General features: G+C 43.1%; 1 protein-coding gene across 4 annotated transcripts in view; it reads left to right on the top strand.

Moving 5' to 3' along the window:
- The window catches only part of LOC126516508 (uncharacterized), a 222,000-nt gene that overhangs the window by 59,246 nt on the left and 143,306 nt on the right, over positions 1–19,448 (top strand). For all 4 annotated transcript variants that reach the window (XM_055063962.2, XM_055063965.2, XM_055063963.2 and 1 more), the window contains exons 11-14: positions 9,207–9,480; positions 9,658–9,862; positions 10,444–10,539; positions 15,373–16,091. In XM_055063962.2, the coding sequence (XP_054919937.1) occupies positions 9,207–9,480; positions 9,658–9,862; positions 10,444–10,539; positions 15,373–16,091 (1,294 nt within the window). The remainder of the gene's footprint in view (positions 1–9,206; positions 9,481–9,657; positions 9,863–10,443; positions 10,540–15,372; positions 16,092–19,448) is intronic.

Below are 19,448 nucleotides of genomic sequence, written 5' to 3' on the forward strand. Positions count from 1 at the left end.
TTATGTAAACAAATGATAGGCTTAATTGCTGCCACTATTTATAAGACAACTGTGCTCAACCACTGATAATAAAAAGCGTAATTGCGTTGCCTACAACTAAAAAAAAGCAGTATGTTCAATTTTACTGACTTTACTATCGAAAGAGCTTACTGATTCTACCTCTTCACACCACTATAGCAACACTATTTGTGGGTGTGGGAAACCCTCTCTGGGTAGCATTCTGACTTGAAGTAGGTAATACTACTCAGGAGAGACTATGGTGATAGGCTTCTGAGCACAAGGTCGCGGGATTGAATCCCGACCACGGCGGCCACATTTGGATGGGGGCGAAATGTGAAAACACCCGTGTACTTAGATTTAGGTGCACATTAAAGAACCCCAGGTGGTCAAAATTTCCGGAGTCTCCCACTACGGCGTGCCTCATAATCAGAAAGTGGTTTTGGCACGTAAAACCCCATAATTTTTTTACTCAGCAGAGAATCTCTTTAAGGTCATAGGCAAAACAGAGGCTTCTTAACTAAGGGACTTCATTTGTCACATGCAATTTAAAAATTGATTGTGGAAGAATTGTGCACCCCCTTCAGTCACAATTTTTTCTTTGCCTCTCACGGCATCAAGGAAATGTTGCAAGGTTTCTAAAATATAGTCCAGCCATCTGCATAGGTTCAGTGTTTTCCTTTAATATAACTAAGCATTTCTGAAACTATAGCCTATGAACTTTTTATGGGTCTAAAGAGCTCAAGTGGGTCTGTGTGGACCACGAACGTTGCGAATATTTCAAGAGCAGGCAGGATGTCTGGTGAAGCATACACAACAAGCACTGTAAGACTGTTTTTACACACTAATCCATATCCACAAAATTTTATTATTTTGTTGCAAAATACCAGAGTTTTAGCTTTTCATTACGATTGTTGTATTTGCATTGATAATTTTACTATTTCATATTTGTGTCTATTGTAGGGTAAAACTTATTCCAGAAGAACACAAATGCATATGCTGACTGATTTTTCAGACTGATCACCCACTCATCAGTATCGCCAACTTATTAATGAAAGCGTGGAATATTTTGTCAATAAACTTTATAAACATTTCTTTGCCTGTTATTAGTTATTTCTGTGAAGTTATCATTTATATGAATATTATTATTACTTCTGGGCTCTGAGAAGATAAGCTCATGGCAGCTTATTATCTTTAGAGGCTGGCATGACTGTTTGGCTTACATGGCTTACATGTTTTATTCTGGGTCCTTGAGTTATATTGTGGTCTGCTTGTTGATTCTCTTCCTTGTAAACACACTTTGGAATGCAACGTCCTAAATGAGCAAATGCATAATTATGTAATTTTTTCCTAATTTCCAAGGCTTCTTCAAAGCTCGGGATACTCACTGTGGTTGTATAGTGGCTATGGCATTGCAATGCTGAGTTCGAGGTTGCTGATTCGATCCAAGCCACAGCAGCTGCATTTCGACGAGGGCAAAATGCAGAAACACTTTTCTTAGATTTACGTGCATGTTAAATAACCCTAGGTGGTGACCTCTACTACTTCATGTCTCATGCATATCATGGTTTTGGCCTGTAAGACCCCAGAATTTAATTCATTTTTTTCAAAGCTCGGAAAAAGGGACAGAGTTAGAGATGTGATCATGGTAGGTGGCGATCCGAGGCTCAAGTCAGCGATGCCATACACGAAGTGGCCGAGGTGATATAACAGTGGTAGGCCAGCAGCAACGCTTTCTGTTTACAACCTACAGCAGGGCTGGTGCCAAAATGGCTTTTTCATGCCATCGCCACTTGCCAGTTGCACTTCCCCAAGGACTAAGCCCAGCCGAACACCGCTTTCACCATATATGAATGCTATTCCATAAAAGCAACAAGTAGGCTCGTGTTGAGACGCGTGCAGGCCCAAGTAAACGTTCGTATGTGAAAACATGACGGAAGAGTGGACAAAATGTGAGGTCCATTCAAATCGTCTGCACTTACTGAATGAGTTCATGAGGTGCCACACTTTGCTCTTAGTTTCACCAGTTCAGCATGACGGCAGATGCACGTCGCTATTCGTTGCTCAGTGCAGGCTTCATCTGAAAGATAGTGCAGCGGTTGTGCAGGTGGTGCCTTGCCAATTCCACATGAGCAAGAACTGGGACTGCACTCGTGGGGACTTGTTCAAGAAGTGCAAGGCAAATGGAATAGACCTGTGAACATGCAGTAGCAAACAACATGCAACAAACGACAAATGACGCTGTCCTCGCGTGGTAGCAAGAAAAATAATAAAGCTATTAAATTGTTTGAAAACTTACGCACAACTTTTGCTGTGCAGACTATATGTTGTGAGAGTAAAAGAAAGTTTTCAGTATAACATCTTTATTTTTTTATGCTCAGAAACGTTGTGCTGTTATGTATAGCCTCCAGTTGAAGCCAAAATTGTCGATGCAAGCTTCCTGGGTTGCTCTCGCTTGTCTGTTGGCGGTGCTCTCCCTTCCGTTCTCACAAATTTTGTGTACCGCCTACTTTGTGATGTAAAAGTGAAAGTGAACTTTTGGGAAGCGAACTGTCTGCACAATTGCAGCCCAACTAACTATGATGGTAGGGATTTCGACGGCGCCTGCTTGAGCCTAGTTAATTTTGAAGTGATAGCTTTCTTTTCAGGGTGTCTACCAACCGGGAAAATCTGGAAAACCGGGAATTCTCAAGGATTTTGAATAGTCTGGAAATACTCAAGGAATAGCTCAGGAAATTTGTGCTTCTATCAGGGAAAATTAGCCATAAATTTATTGAAAGGGAACAAAAGTCGCGCTAATGCTGGCTCGAGTAACAGGGAGGAATCGTAACGAATTGTCTTTGATGCCGTGTCCTTCTTTGGAGGAGTTGCCAGTGTACAGTCGGACCGATTTTCCGAACGCCCAATTTTTGGGAAATGCCCGACAATTCGGGCGGCTTCGCGGCACCACCACATACGTGATAGAGTCAATGTATAAGAACGTATGAAATTTCGGTTCCAAGAACTCTTCACAGTCTGCTTTTCCAGACTTCTTGCCATGACCACATGCCCGAAATGGCAATAATCAAAGCTACTACCGCGATTATCTCGCCGCCTCGAAGCGGCACTCTCCCATGCAGATCCGCTGGCAGCCGTAGCCACCACCGCGGCAACGCTAGGCCTAGCTACTTCGAAGTTCGCTACTGTTAGCAATTCGCCGGCTGTTATCCTTTGTAAGCCTTGCCAATGCCTTCGAAGCTCGGAAAGCATAACGCGTTGCATTATGCCGGTTTCCGAAAGTGAGCTTCGCCTCAATAGACCAATGTTACGCGGTGAAACATACGCAAAGTATTGCGGTGAAGCTTAACACGTGTGGGAAGGGCCAATTGTCCCGGGACCCAGTATGTATTCCTCAATTATACATGCGTGCACCTGCCGTCTCCTGTCACATTATGAGGATCGATATGCCTAATAAGGGTACTGGCAAGCCTTCAGAACTTTTTCAGACATACCTGTGGCAGTTTGAGCCCTTAAGGACAGTAAAATACATGCATTAATTTTTTCAGACTGCCCGATTTTTTGGAAGGTTTCGTGGCCCCTAGGGAGACCGAAAAATTGGACGTTGACTGTACAACTAGCCAAGAGGATGTTTCAAATGGTCCATAGGACGAATGTGCAGGGGAAGGAGGACGAGAACAGAAAGGACCGACGCATTGAGGAATAAACGGGAAAGGAAGTGTGCCACCGCTTCTTTGAAGGAGCTTGAGCTCAAAACACAAAGTGTTGGCTGACGCCGAAATGTAGGTGTCCCTCATTCAAGCCAAAATAAACTCTTTAAAGCAGTGAAACGCAATGCTGAGGCATTGTGCATAGGCTGAGAATATGTCAGGACAGTTGAGGTTGACTTTCCAGGTGCTGAGAGAGAATCTCACTTGTGGCAAAGTTCGGGCCTCATACTATTGAGCTCACTATCAGTTGCCAGAAATAGCTCGTATTCGAAAACATTTGTTTCTGTATGCATCTCCTTTTTATTTGTATTTGAATATGTTTGATTTGATTTGAAATAGGTGTTACAATTTTTTTCGAAGATATTTTATTTGCTGTGTGTTTTACTAACCCATCCCTTCTGTTTTCTTTTTGAATAATATAAACGCTACTCCTTACTGTTCAAGCGTACCCTTACGTGCTCCTTATGTAATACCCCAAAGGGGGTCTTTAAGGAAATAAAACGGAAAAAAAAACTGGATTAAGTAATTTTTTATTTTTTAACCTGCTTACTAGAGAGTGATAGCATCGGGCGACATGGCGTCGGCCAGTCTTGACATGGAACAAAGTTCTGTGTCACTCAGGAAATTTTGCAAAGGCACTCAGGGAAAACCTTGAAAACTCAGGGAATTTGGAAATGTCAACTTTGTAGACACCCTGTCTTTGGTTCTTTGGCTCTTTCGCTTGTTTTCATGGTTGTAGTGTTTGGCCTCTATTGCCACACATCTCATGCAGGCACTCTGCTGTCGTCGTCATGTCTGCTGTCATGATAACACTGTCATCGCAGTGTTGTCACCATACTATCTTTGTCATGCTGTCGTCGTTTCATGGCCTTTGTGCCATCGTTGTGCCCCTGCCTTCACATTCATGCTGTAGTCATTCCGTTGTCATCATGCTGTCTTCATCATGCTGTAGTCGTTTCGTTGTCTTTATGCCATCTTCATTGTGCTGCTATTGTCACACTGTCATTACATCGTCACAACTGACGTCGTCATTGTGCTGTCATCTCCATCGTCGTTACACCGTCGTTGTTGGACCATCCTGCCACCATTGTTGTGCATTCACTTCGTTGCCATCATGTCGTCTTTGTCATGTTGCTGCTGTTACACTGTTGTCATGCCATAGTCGTATGTCATCTTGACATTGTTGTTACACACATGCTCACATCACGCACAGCTGGACATCCCAGCAGGGTTGCACCATGGAGCTATCACTTAGACAGTCATCCCTCAATAGTTTTGGCAGATTTTTTTTTAATCAGTAAGATGAACTACATTGTACTATGTTAAAAGAGCCAAGGACAAAGCTTTGCAAGCTTTGAGAATTTTTCTGTGCCAGAATGGCCCAAATACGATAAAATACTTTGAAATCCGTGACATCTCACTGAGGCCTCAGCGCTAGGATTTCGAAGCAAAATTCAAGGAATAGAAGTTTGCCTTTTATTTTCTCCTCAAGTAATCAACCTCTTGCCAAGAAATTAACCAAATTAGTGTTGAAAGAATTCCCATCAGTTTAAACTGATTTATTGCTTCTCTTAAGTTTGCCTTGACATAATTTTTTTTTTTTTGGCTTGAAAATCACCGTGGTGTGATCATCAAAGTGGTGCTTGCAGCACCAGTGATGTGTTGCATTTCTTTCAAGCTGAGGTGTAATGCAGCAAGAGCTGTGGCACTTGTGCCTTGTGCAATGGCTTGTGCAATGGCTTGTGGCATCTGCTTCAGTGTGGAATACCCAATTTCCTAAAATCTTGTTCCTCATTCCAGGATGTAACAGGCCAAAACAAATTTGCATGCCATCCTCGTTGCATTGAAATGTTGGCTGTTGATAGTCAAGCTGATGTTATGATGAAGTCCTTTAGGAAGTTTGGCATCACAAAAAGGCTCATTGGAACTCATTTGGGCATATTGATGGCAGCAGCTTGACTAGAAATGTGAAGGACTCCGTGTCAAGTGTCAGCTTTAGTGAGTGGCTCTGATGGAGTGGTTGGTTATGCTCTGTTTAGGAACATGACTGCAGACTAACAGTAATTTGACTACAATTTTTTTAAGCAACTTGAAATTGTTTGATTTTAGTACAGTAATTTTTTCTCGGTCCTTGTAATGCACTTTTATTTAATTAGAATAAAAGCCTACACTCTCACTTTTATTAATATGGGCAAGAAAAAATAAAGGTGCTCAAACTAAAAAAAAAAAATCATAATTTGCCAGCAATTCGTAAGATCATTCAAGAAAAAGTGAATTCCAAACTATAGCTTCGTTCTGTAGCATCAGGTACAGATTATTAGAATTGCTTACATGATGTCCCACATGTGATCTGCGATTCATTTGAGTCATGTCATTAGTGTATCTCTGTGCTTAATGTAAGTCATTGGAAAGTTTCCGAAGGCTGACTTAGAAAGCATTATTGTTGTAGGAAACATAAAGGTAAATACAATCTGTTCTTTTTTTTTTGGCAAATTATTTCTTCTTTCTCAGTTAATGACATGCCTTAGTTATGATGACTCAACCAAACATAATTCTTTAAAGTTTTCAGTTTTTTGTTCGCTCCCTGATTGTTGGTCCCAATACATCAGTGTAGTATTCATTTCCTTGGTACCTCAGTTTGATTTTCCATTCCATACTTTGTCTATCTATGCTCTCACTGCTTTCATCATCATTGCTAGTCACACAGTCTCATCTTTTATTTTGTTAACCAGACCCTTTCATCTTTTTTCGAATACTCTCTGCATTCCTGGTACAGCATGCTGTGGTTGTAGTAAATGTGCATGTGCCAGTTCATGCTTTTTGTGTTCCATGATTTAGCAGATGCTTCAGTAAAAGCACATCTTTTGGCAGATTTCAATTAACTGTTCAAATACTTGCCGCTACTTACACTTACCTCCTTTGCATTCCCTGCCATATTTGACAGATGTAGTCATATTGGATTATCTAACACTGTAGCTGATCAACTGTCTTCTTTGGGTCAGCTCAAAATTGAATGTGTAGCCATTGTTCATGGCATTTGGTAATTTTCATTGTGTAAAACTTCCCATGTTGTTTTTCTTTTGCCTTTGATGGATTATACAGGGTGTCCCAGCTAACTTGGACCAAGATTTAAAAATACCAAAGAGCTCCAGAGAAATCGTACTGACTGTCTAGTAACCGTAGTCGTATGTACTTACGGCCAGTATTTTTGTTCATCACGAAGTATTACTTAATTACTTTTAATTAGTGAACTTTTTAATTATTGCTTGAATCGCAAACATATAAATTACAAAGTTGTAGGGCACTTTAATTAACCTCCGAATCAAGCATTTGTTTAATGCTCAGCTTTGTCTGGTTGGTTTTTCCAAGAAAAAACAAAAGCACGCGTAACATCCAAAATACGAAATAGATACGCGCTCGTGCGCCTCTACTCAAGCACTCCCAAGTGAATAGCCACGGATACACGGCTTTACTAGCGGCGGCAGCTTGATAAAGGGCGTCACGTTATGTGATGGTCGCGGCATCAAGAGAACATGCCGCTGACGCATTGATAAGTGTAGTGGAGCCTTGTATGATGCGGCGATAGGAGAATGCAGCTGTATATCTTTCAATGGTTGCTTGTAGGCGCTTGAGTAGCGACGTGCAAGTGCGCATCTATTTCGCGGGCTTTTGTTACAACCAGGACCACTTCAGCACGAAATAAATGCTTGATTCGGAGGTTATTTAAGGTGCCCTACAACTTTGTAATTGATATGTGTGCGATTCAAGCAACAATTTAAAAGTTCACTAATTAAAAGTAATTAAGTAATACCTCGTGATGAAAAAAATACTGGCCGTAAGTACATACGACAACGGCTGCTATGCAGTCAGTACAATTTCTCTAGAGCTCTTGGGTATTTTTAAAATGTTGGTCCAAGTTAGCTGGGACACCCTGTATATAAATATAGAGGGTGTTTCAGCGAACACTTTTAAAAATCTTTAAAATTTGCCTGTGGCAGATATCAATCACCATTCTAGTTCATGAGCTGGTCTACTCGGAAGTGGCAGACAATACTTGCAAAAAAATTGATATGCAAATTCGACTAATTAATAATTCACTAATTAACCATTTAGCTAATTATCTTGTGACCCGTATTACTATTTACAAATTCTAGCCATGGAGTGCACAAGGCGGATCCACTTGGAATGAATTTTCAATGTGATGCCAGTTTTGAGATTTAAATTCCCGAACTTTGCAGAGAAATGCATTGGCATTCCAGTTAATTTGTTAACAAAACGTCGTTTCATGCACTGAAGCACACAAGTAACTGGAACGTCAATGCATTTCTCTGCAAAGTTAGGGAATTTTTATCTCAAAACTGGTGTCCTGAGAATCCGTTCCAAGTGGATCCGCCTTGCGCACTCCATGGCTAGAATGTATAAATAGTAATATGGGTCACAAGATAATTAGCTAAATAGTTAGTGAATTATTATTAATTAGTCGATTTTGCATATCAATTTTTTTTTGCAGGTAGTATCCGCCGCTCCGAGTAGACGGGCTCATGAACTAGAATTGAGCCATCTACCACAGGCAACCTTTAAAAAATGTTTTAAATGTTTGCTGAAACACCCTGTATATAATTTCTTGTGCTTTTTCCACCTGTCACATGTATACCGTTTTGCTTGCTCCGCACCACTATACATTTTTCTTGTGTAATATTAACTGCTTTTTTAGCAGTTTCTGAACATTAGGTACCCCGAGTTAACATTGAAGTGTTAAGAATGCACTATGCTGCAAATACATTTCACACTTTGATTTGAATTGTGGCACCGGTTGCCAGATAAGCAAGTGGCTTTGTACTGAACTTTGGGGCATGCTCTGGTTTCAGCATAATGTGTATCTTTCATACCACGAATCAACTGTGGTCAAATAAGAGCCAACTGGCGCGAACATTTCGACAAAGGGACTTGCCTTTATTAGGGCCCTGAGGTCAGGGTCCTGAGGAACATGAGACCCCTTGTTAAAAAGTTGGCTCCAGTTGGCTCTTTTTCAGCCACTCGTTGATAATTTCAACCAATCTTCCTGTGAACCTTGGCCCTGTTCGAGTCCTTCAAAAATCTGTTAGTCTTACCAGCAGTTCACCCGAATGGAAGTGCAGTGCTGTTATAGGAATCTAAATGAAGAGCCTTCAACTGTTCAGTTCCTCAAGGAATTCATCATGGCAGTGTGTGTCTTGAAAAATGTCCACCACATTAGCATGTCCTGCAAGTAACCTGTTGTCTAGCCAAGTAGCAAGTCCCTTAAGTAAAACTATATTAAACATTACAACTGTGGTTACTCTCTCAAAGCATAGATAATTTTTATGCCTTATCCCACTCTTGAAGCCATCTCATGATTGCTAATAGAAGTAGACAGCTACTGTGCTCAACCCAATCACGGCAGATTGCCCGATTTTATCGGGTACTTTGCTTACTTTGCTTTCGTTTCTGTGCTGGCCCTGATGTTGCCCTGCTCTGTATCAGCTCTGATGCAGCAGAATGCAGCTCAGTTGCACATTCCACCTGACAACTTGGAACTGCTACCACCAGATGAGGTTGCACGACATGCCTCGCTGCGTCACCACCACCTCCACCACAGGCAAGGTGTGGCACCACTGTCACCAACTACAGCGGGCTCTGTCGGCACGGGCCTGACGCTGCTTGATGCACCTGACATGCAACCTCTCGTGACCCTAGCACCAGCAGCGCCACCTATTCCGCACGATCGGCCGGCTTCACGTGCGAGCTCCCTCTCTGGGTAAGTGGTGGGAGAAATGTTACGTTACATAGATACAGGCACAGCGGGACCTATGGGGATGTTTAGAGAGCAGGGGATGTTCTGGTTGACCAGCAAATAAAGGTAGCAATTAGTGTAGCATTGGTCGGGTATTTTATCTTGCTAACTCAATGCTTATCACATTATCTCCCTATTTAGAGCACAGTCGAATGAGATGGTGGAGCAGTCATCCAGTCCTTTGACCAGTGCTTCAGCTCCCACTGCCACTGAAGAAGTGGCACCGCCGGATGGCCACTGTCAAGCTCACATCCCAAGGATGGTGGCTCCTCCTTTGATGCGTCAAAGCCCCCTGGGTAGGGAAGAGGGAACTGGGAGAGGTACCATTGCACCACCTCCACTGAGGGTGAGAGTCACCGTGCCTCCTCTTTTTCTTTCAGAATTGGGATCAAATTTATTAACGTAAAGGTGTGTTACAATCTAATGATATACAGGAAGTGGTCCTGAAATTAAGGCTGTAATGGGACCTTCTGTACAAAGTACTATATGTAAGAATGTTAAGTGCAGTTGCGGCTAGTAATATGAAAAAAAGAAATGTAGGAAAAGTAAGTAAATGTGCTATTAATTGATTAGTTGTGAAAGCTACCTGCAACATGATAGTTGTTCGAAATCTGTCACCATTTTTAAGTAAAACCCAAGCCTCACTGGAAGTGTGTGCATTCCATGGAGCATAGAGAGAACTTCTGCTGTGTCACTGTTTACAATGTAGGCGATTGGTTAATGAAACAAGTTCACAGCTTTGGTATGTAATAAAATAGGCTTAGGAATAGCGCTCCAAAAGAATGTGAAACAATGAGATAGCATGTCCACACTGGCCATGAGGCCATGAGGCAAGCAGATATGGCTGTGTGTGTTGAGCCAACTACACCTTATTGTCCTCTGTTCATCCGAAAGGGAGTGTTTTGCTGTGGGATGTCGTGCTTGCAGGTGGCAACAACGCTTGCACCGAGCCCCCTGCTTGTCGACTCAACACTACCGGAGAGAACCGAACCTTCAGGAAGCACTGATGGAGACCATCCTCAGGTAATGTCGCCAGGAAAAGGTCTTTATCTATTGTAGCTAGATGATGCCTGTGGGATTGCTGGTCGCATGCTCAACAAAAAAGCTTGCTGGTGCATTTTTAGGCCAATACGTGAAGATGGTGAAGTTTATTTCTGAGCCTATTGTAACCGAACATCAGTTGTATTGGTTATTTTTGTAGAATAAAACAGCAGGATTATTATTGTTGTGCTTTTATTATTATTTTTAGTTTTTTCGCCTGCAACATTTTATTCTTATGAGCCGTGTGAGACCACGGAGTGATCAATATCTTAGAAGGCTTATTCATCTGGGAGTGAGTCCTTAAGTTTCTCCTGGGTAGTTATCATATTTCTGTGTGGCACTTCATAGCTTGCATTCATTCGTGTATTGTCTGGATCAGCAACCCCCACAAAAATGAAATGCCGCACCAAAAACTTTAGATTGAGTTCTTTGTAATATTAAGGGTCATTGCATGCAGCCTGACTCGAGTACGCCTCTTCAGACAGATAAAAGAAAATTGTGTAGGAATCTATGTGAAATCAAGTTCTATTAAGACAGTTATTTAAATTCTGTACAATCAAATGCGATGCATACAGTTGTGTTTCATTTATTTTCATTTTCATTTATTTTCTCATCCAAGCCAGTGGGAAGTATGTGGCGAGATGCTGGTATCGGTCTCGCCTCAGCGTTTCTTCTGGATTTCTCAAGCTGACAGGCTGTCGCGGCAACCTTCTCGCATTTTTTAAAAGGCCCCTTTTGGAGCCACCAAAGCAGTGACTCGGTGGTGCTCGCATATCGCTTGCCACCCGTGACCCCTCTTTGCAGTTGTTATAGCAGTGCCATTCTTTAACGCCAACAGCCGCAGTTTGTTGCACGCGATTGGAGTGCCCAGGAAGCAGTTAGAGTGAACACAATCAGAAGCGGGAAGGAGGAAGGTGGTGGGGAGGGGCACTGGCCTCCCCACCATTAGTTTTCTCACATCAGCTTTGTCGTCCCCCTATTTAGATTTTTTCATGCAACCCAGTGTCAGAGTGGTACATACCTGTTCTGGAGAATTGGTCTTGAGTGTGTTTAGGCAGCAAAATATTTTCTAAGAAAAACAGCTCCAGTGTTTGAGGTTCTGTGTCCTAGTTTAGGATCCACCACTTCCCCTCCACCCTTTTTTTTTTTTCCCTGCCCTTTTGTCACTTTTGTACTTTGTACGCAGTTAGAAGCAGCCCTGCAACCAATCCACATTTTATGTATAGCCTGACCCGAAGTATAAGTTGCAGGTACACTTTGCCGTGTGCCTTAGCGCATTCACTGCCACAACTTGGACCAACAAAAATTTCTGTGCAGGCTGTGTATTAATAAGTTACAGTCAACGACCGATTTTTCGGACCCTCTAGGGAACGTAAAAACGTCAGAAAATTCAGGCAGTTCGAAAAAATTAATGCATGCAAAAAAACTCACCTTTTCTTTTTCTTTTTTTTTTTTCCTCAGATCTAGAGGTAAAGGGCGAAATACCGGGCTTCCGAAGCCCTGCCAAAGCATAATGAAGGTGCTATAAGAAGAGGCGTTTAAAAGCTCTGTATGTAGCCGACTGCCGGTTTATTATGTACATGTGCATCGTCGGGCAGCCAGTCTTATTGCTGCAGTGGCTTGAAGAACTTGTTGATTGTTGTTTGGGCGGCGTTCCGGTTGCATGCGATCATATTCGCCTCGATCTGAGCAAGGGTCATGTCAGCACTGTACACCGATGAAAGAGTCAACAGTGCTCGCCTCAACTCGGCGCTTGTAGGCGGCGCAGGCATTGGCTCCTCATTTTCAACATCGGAGTCTTCTGAATCCCCCACAACCTGACAGACTATTCCCTCGTCAGTCAGTTCTGCGCAGAAGTTGAGCTCGTTGTCAGCGTCAACAAACTGTTCAAAAGTTATTTCCGTGGGTACGGTACTGGTTTCCGCGCTTCGATGCCGTCGGCGAGGATGACGAAGACGGAGTGGGGGCCATCGAAGGCAAGCGAAATCCTCAAGTTGCGAACAGTGGAGTTTGCTGACGAGCGTCGAAGCACCTAGGCCTAGCGTCGCACAGCACACTTGACACAACAGCACAACCACACACCACGCTAGCCAAAACGTGGCCTGCGCAAACAAACGAAATATCGCCGCTCCGGAAACTCCGCCGGAGGCGGAAGTGCGGCCATTTGCGGCGATGAAAATAGCCAGTGTGGCCAGACCAAATCGGTGTGTGACGGCTAGATTCAACTCGTTGTGGTTCAAAGTGGTGATATGCTTCGGCTGCAAGTCGATTTTTTCGCAAGGGCGCTGCGCGAGGAGCCAAAGGACCTTCCATCGCGTCAAAAAGTCCGGAAAATTGGACGGCGGGGGGTTCGAGTGTCCGAAACTTCAGATGTCCTTACACATTGATTCTATGGGGCTCGTGGCGGTGCCGCGAAGACGTCCGAAATATCAGGCATGTCCGAAAATTTGGGCGTCCGAAAATTCGGTTGTTGACTGTACTTCCCTTGACCTTTTTGCTGGTGTGGAATGGAGTGAAGCCATAGACTAGAGAGGTAAACACATGGGGCACCTCTGCCATAACAAAAGGATGTTGCAGATGTGTCTAACTCATGTTAACTTGTGTTCATGGATTAGGTATCATCAATAGCAGTCATACTCGACAAGCTAGGCAGTGCAGCAGACTGCACTTTGCCAGAACAATTTTTTACAAAACATTGTGGAATTGTTGCAGCACTGTCATGCATCCATTGAACAAATTGCAACTGCAGATGCCCATGAAATGCTTAGCCTGTGCTCGTAGACATTACTCCTAGCATCGTAGTATTCAATGCTGAAATTGCCATGCAGGGATGTACTGTTCCCCACTTGGACAATAATTGTTAATTGATATCCTCTGCACAATATTGGAAGAAGAAAAACATCTGAAATATGACACGGCCTGTCCTGCCCACAGAATCACTTGCAACCCACTGCAGTGGCGTAGGGGCTTTGGCATTGTGCATCTAAGGCCAAAGGTGCAGGATCAAATCCCAGCCATAGTGGCCGCATTTCGATGGAGACAAAATGCAAAAATGTCCGTGTATCGTGCATTGGGTGCACATTAAAGAGCTCTAGGTGGCCAAATTAATGTGTAGTTCCCCCCTATGGCGTGCCTCTTAGTTATACCATGGTATTGGCACATAAAACACAAAAATTAAATAAAAAGAAAGTTCAAACTCCTGCACTATATCATGAGGCAGACCTGACACCACATGCCAGGAAAGGCCAATGAGAGACTGCTATTTCACTCTGCTAGATGTTGAAGTTTTTTTGTGTGATTTTGCTTTTTTTTAGAGAAGGAGTAGACGTGGGAAATTTAAAGTAAGAAAAATTATCTCTTGTAGGATGTAAAAATAGCTACTCTTGTTACAAGAGGTATCACACTGTAGTGTTCATTTATTTATGGTTCTGGCCTGTCTTCCTGCAAAAATGTCATGTTAGGCAACATAATGTCCATTTGCAGTGAAGTTATTATGATGCAACCTCACAAAATGTGCTGTGACTGATTTTTGCTTTCATCCTGCCCATTTTGTTTCTTATACGTATTTGATTTGCACTCTTGTATGCGACTTTATTAGGTGAAAAATTTATTTTTGTCTTGAAAGGAATCTGCAATTGCCAGAGGAAAGATGTATAGTACTGAAAGTACAATATACTTAATATGTTTAAAGTATGCAGCACTAATACACCATATTTATTTGCATAATGATAGTACTCGCGTAACGATTGCACCCCTGCAAAATTCTATTTTTTTTCTTTCCCGTGTAATGATCGCACCCTGAACTTGCTGTAGCGGTATGTTGTGTGCTAAGTCTCGCTAATGATGATCGCGCTTACCATCTGTTGAATGCTGTCGAATGCTACGTGAGTAACCTTTCGAGACATACCAAGCAGTCTGCACGCACCAAAAATTCTTAAGCAGGGGCCCCATTTCATTCCTTTCATCACTTTTCGCACTTCCATGAAAGAAAGAAAGGTATAACCAAACTTGCCTTGGCTTTATTATTTGTAGGCTTTATAATGGTTGTGGTCAACAATAACAAAAAGGCGTCTTTTGATGCTTCTCGTCTACACTCATGGGCACGCAACAAATCTCGAGCGGCAACGATAGTGACTATGTTTAAACTGATACATTAGAAGTGTACCCTATTCATACGTCGACGCTTTTAACACAGCTAAGATATTCGATCACCCTTAGCGGCAACATGCCGTATTAAAACAGTGGTGAAGACAAATGCCGCAGTTTCAGCAGCATGCCCGCCATGTGTTTCTATGTCATGGGCAGCTAAGCATGCCCATCTCTGTTTCTGTCCCTTCAAAGTCGACATGGCTACGTTATTGCCACAAACTTGCCGATATTAACGATATTATTCATTCCTGATAAGGAAGAAACTGTTTCAATGCACGTAATGTACTCACGAGAAGAAAAAAAATTGTGTTCGGCGCATTTGGCTTGCTCCGCTGGCCGCCATTTTTGTTTTGGTGTCCCGCACTGTTACAACAGCAGCCACCTGTTTGTTGACCTGTTGTCATCCCGCAGCAAATGCGGGATGAAAAATTTTTTTGTTTTAATTTAGTGGAAAATTTAACTCGCGTAATGATCGCACCCCTGAATTTGCATCAATTTTTTGACAAAAAAGTGCGATCATTATGTGAGTAAATACAGTATCAAGCCACTGTAGGAAGCTTCTGTGTCAGGGGCATATGTGATGTGTTTGTCCGCTTGTCTTGTAACATGGTCTGTGCAGGAAAGTGTCTTTTGCTTTTCTGCAAAGAAAGTAATTTTTCTTTTCAGCCGGTTGTCACAGCAACTCGTGCTGCGGAAGTGAAGGAAAGCTTGGCGGGGTTGCGACCTAATGCGACATCCACACCAACTGGTCATCTCTCCCCTCACCATGACACTATCAATGTTAGCGCTGTTCTGGCACACCCTAAACATGACGCAAAGGAAACTGGTGACAAGGGCAGCGAATCACGTGTACGGCAAGAGGAACCACGGAAAGAAAAGCAAGATGATAGGGATTTTAGGGAATCAAGGGACTACAGGGATTCTCGTGACTCGAGGCCAGCAAGGAACTGGGGCAGTGATGCTGAAAGCCCAGATTGGAAGGGAAGTCGAGACGACTTTGAACGGGATAACAGGCGAGGTGGCAGAGCAGATTTCAGGGATGACCAGGACCGGAAAAGGGACCGTTACTATGATCGGGCAGATGATCGACGAGATGCTTCGAAAGAAGACCGCGATGAGTTCAGGAAAGGAGGCGGTAGAAGTGGTGTTGGGGAGGATCGGAAAAGGAGAGACGACTACCATGATGACAGAAGGGGCGACAAAAAGGATGACCAGTATGAAGACCGGAGAGGAGATAGGCGTGAGGAGCTTAGGGACGACTATCGCAAATCAGACCGGAGAGGTGACCGCTACCACGATCGGCGGGACCAGTGGAGGGGGCAGGAAAGTGATGATGAGTGGAAGGATCGGCGGTCAGACCGCAGGAGCGACCGTTACAGCACCAGGTGAGAATTTTTGACAAATCTGCTAGGAGAAGCAGTTTTAAATACAGTCAAGTGAAGGTACAGTTGAGCTCAGATGTATTGAACCTGGGTACACCAAATTATTGTCTATATTGAATGCACTAATTATCCCCTTAAAAATCCTGTGTAAAAGTAGGGAAAGTCGTACTACTCCTGTATCGCTGCGTCCCTGCAAGCGTGCTACTAATGGGAGTGCAATCACTTTTCACGCCATCGAAATTATTTAATGCCGACGAATTCAAAATGGCAGTGTTCTGGCATATGCTTTCAAACAAGACATTGGCTCTGAAGGGCAGTACATGCCGGAGAGACAAAATGAGCAGGGTGTGTGTCTGTCTTGCTCACTCGCACATGGATGGCTCGTGCAGACTGCGTCTGTTTTGGCAAAGGCAGATCGCCGTGCTTCTTCAATGATGCAAAAAGCTTCCCAGTCTGATATGCATTCCACAACAAAGCATGGATGACATTCTATTTTTTGACTAAGTAGCTCCAGGCATGGGGATGCCGATTGAACTGGGCATGTCTGTGCCCCTGGGTTTTGTCTCGTAGAAACAGTATTTTGTGAATGGCATTTTAGGTTTTCATGACACAACTACCAGTTCCACGGCAGAACTTGACACAACTGCCTGGTTGACTAGTTGCTGATTATGACAATTGGCCAGACTGGCCTTAATCGGTGTATAGTGTAATGAACATGCAGCTGGGCACGTTCACGCGCAATTGGCAGTATAAGTGCGCTGATGGCAGCAAGGTGCACATCCATACAGGCTGGTTGCTTCTGCACTGCATTCATTTCTAGGTACCTTATCCCCAAGAAAACGCGCAACAAGCACTCTGACGCGCATGAGGCGCATCACAGTAGGCTTTTAGAGTTAGCGTTGCGCTCAGTATATGTGCGAGGGACTTTCATATTAGTGTCAGTGCAAGCAACTTGCGGAACTTGTATGCAAGAATTAAGTTAACTTTTCTATGTTGAACATGCCCTTGGTGAAATGAATCGGCAAATTCCTTCTTTTGATGATCTTGAGAAACTTGAGAGATGCGCGGAGGTTTCAAGCATATTTGATATTTAGAATAATCCATATATTGTACCTATTTCGCAATCCCCTTCGAGTGTGATATAATATCTGGGTTTGACTGTATTAGATACTGCCTTGCCAACAGCTGACCTGCTTTGGTGAAACTGCAGATAAGTGGTGCTGCAAGTTCCCAAGTTAGATAAATTTTCTGAAAAAACTTCCTGCTTGAAAGCCCAGTGGGTTATGTAAAAAAAAGAAAAAGACATTGAAAGGGTTTTTTTAGTTTTTTAAGGGAAGATATTAAAATGTAACTTCTGTTTAGAAGACTAGAATCAATAAAAAGCAAGCTTTAGATAACCTTTGGCTTTTGATATGTGCAAGAGCACAAAGCAATTATCCTTTAAAGTAAGTTTCACAATGTTGGGCCAATGTAATTTGGGCAGTTAATTGACAAAAAAGCAATATCTGAGCACTTACGAGGACATCATGACACTAATGCACAGGCTTTTGTGGGATGTGGAATGACAATGCTTTGCCTCTTAAATATTGTGCAGTGCTGTCGACATCATTCGCTGCATCACTCTGCAATAGGGTATTTCATTACCAGCATCTTTGCGAACCTGTGAACGTGGGATTAGAGGTAGACTTCGAGATTCTTTGAGAATAATTAACTTTTTTTGTAGGAGAGAGGGGCCAGTTCAAATAAAGTATGTGTATCTTTTTATTGAGGCACATGCTGGCATCATACACACCATAAGGAGGTAAAGCAAGATTGGCAGAATAATTGTGTGTTTATTGACAGTGCAAGCAGGTTCACATATTGTTGATGGTTGAAGTGAGTGCTTCTATGTTGGCCTGATAAGTCACATTTGTCTACTTTGTGTTTCGCAGTTCAAATTGGTCACTTGTGCTGGATTTCCATTTGGGACACCACACGGGATACAAAATGTAACTCTCATGCCGTAGCAGCACGACACGTTTGCAGGCTTAGCAGCTGCTTCAGCGATATTCTTGACAAGGGGCTGGGGCTATTGCTAAAATAATACCAGTCCTGGGAAGAAAACTCCATCAAATCGTTGCTGTGATGCACTGTGAGGTTCGCTGGTAAACTGGCCACAGTGACTGTGATGCCACAATCTCTTATAATGCATGCATTGTGTAGCACTGAGTCTATAGCTGGCAGCCCATGCAGCCAAACCTCCATAGGCCATATTTACAGCTGAAAGCTTCGTTAAATTTTTCATTAAAGGGAGGTTTCTCTTTTACCAGTTCCCCCCTCTCCCCCCCTTAAAAAGAACAACTGTGGATTCTGCACATACTTGGTGTCAAGAAGAGCTTGCCAGTAAACGTGTAGAAGTAAAATCAGTTAGACAGCTGAGTAGTAATTTTACGATCAAGCGCACTAGCTGTTGCTGTGTGTTCTGTATGTAATGCTTAGTAGCAAGTGAATGCATACGAGAGAGAACAACGCTGGAGTGCGGACCAGGTTTAGTGTTTAAACCCATTGTTAGATTGCACCACACATATCAAAAACACCTCCTCTTTGTTTGCTTTGTACTCAGTTTCATAACACTACATAGACTATCTTGATACACTTCTCTCACTACTCACATTTGCAAGTGAAAAATAGTGCGGTGCTTATGAGGGAGAGATATAGGTATGCATAATGTAATTTGTATAATATTATGTCCATACTTTTATGTCGCAAAGCATTATGTACTTATTACATGGAAGGTGTCGGAGATCTCTTCCTATTTACTTCCAAGTGAGCAGAGTGATATGCTGTATTTACACGATTGTAAGTCAACTCGAATGTAAGTCGACCCCCCCATATCGCGTGACAGGAAAAAAAAATAAAGAGAGCATACCCGAGGGCGCATTCGATAACGAAACTTTATTAGTAGCTGACATGGTCACTGGACTACTCGTCTTCCCTAGTGCTGCCATCGTCATTGTTGCAACGGTCCCACAGCGCGTCGTCGTCCTGCGAAATTTCACATTTGGCAAATGACCGCACCACCACATCTTGTGGAACAGCAGCCCACGCCAAATGCACCCAACCACACGCAGCCGTCAGGGAGGCTCTTTTGACAGGTCCGGTTGGCGTAATTTCACCAACCGTCTTCTGCTGCCAGCCACTTGTACTCACGGTGGAGCAGGTCCTTAAAAGGCGAAGTTCCGGGCTTGTTTCATGACCATGTCACACTTCAGTGGCAGGGACTGATCACGCATTCCAGCGACGTACGCCGCGAGCTTAGCCTACAGCTCCGGAAAACGTCCACTTCGGCACGTGGGAAATTCCTCACTTGCTGTCACAGGT

This window comes from Dermacentor andersoni, chromosome 1 (genome assembly GCF_023375885.2).
Source record: "Dermacentor andersoni chromosome 1, qqDerAnde1_hic_scaffold, whole genome shotgun sequence".
Lineage (NCBI taxonomy): Eukaryota > Metazoa > Arthropoda > Arachnida > Ixodida > Ixodidae > Dermacentor > Dermacentor andersoni.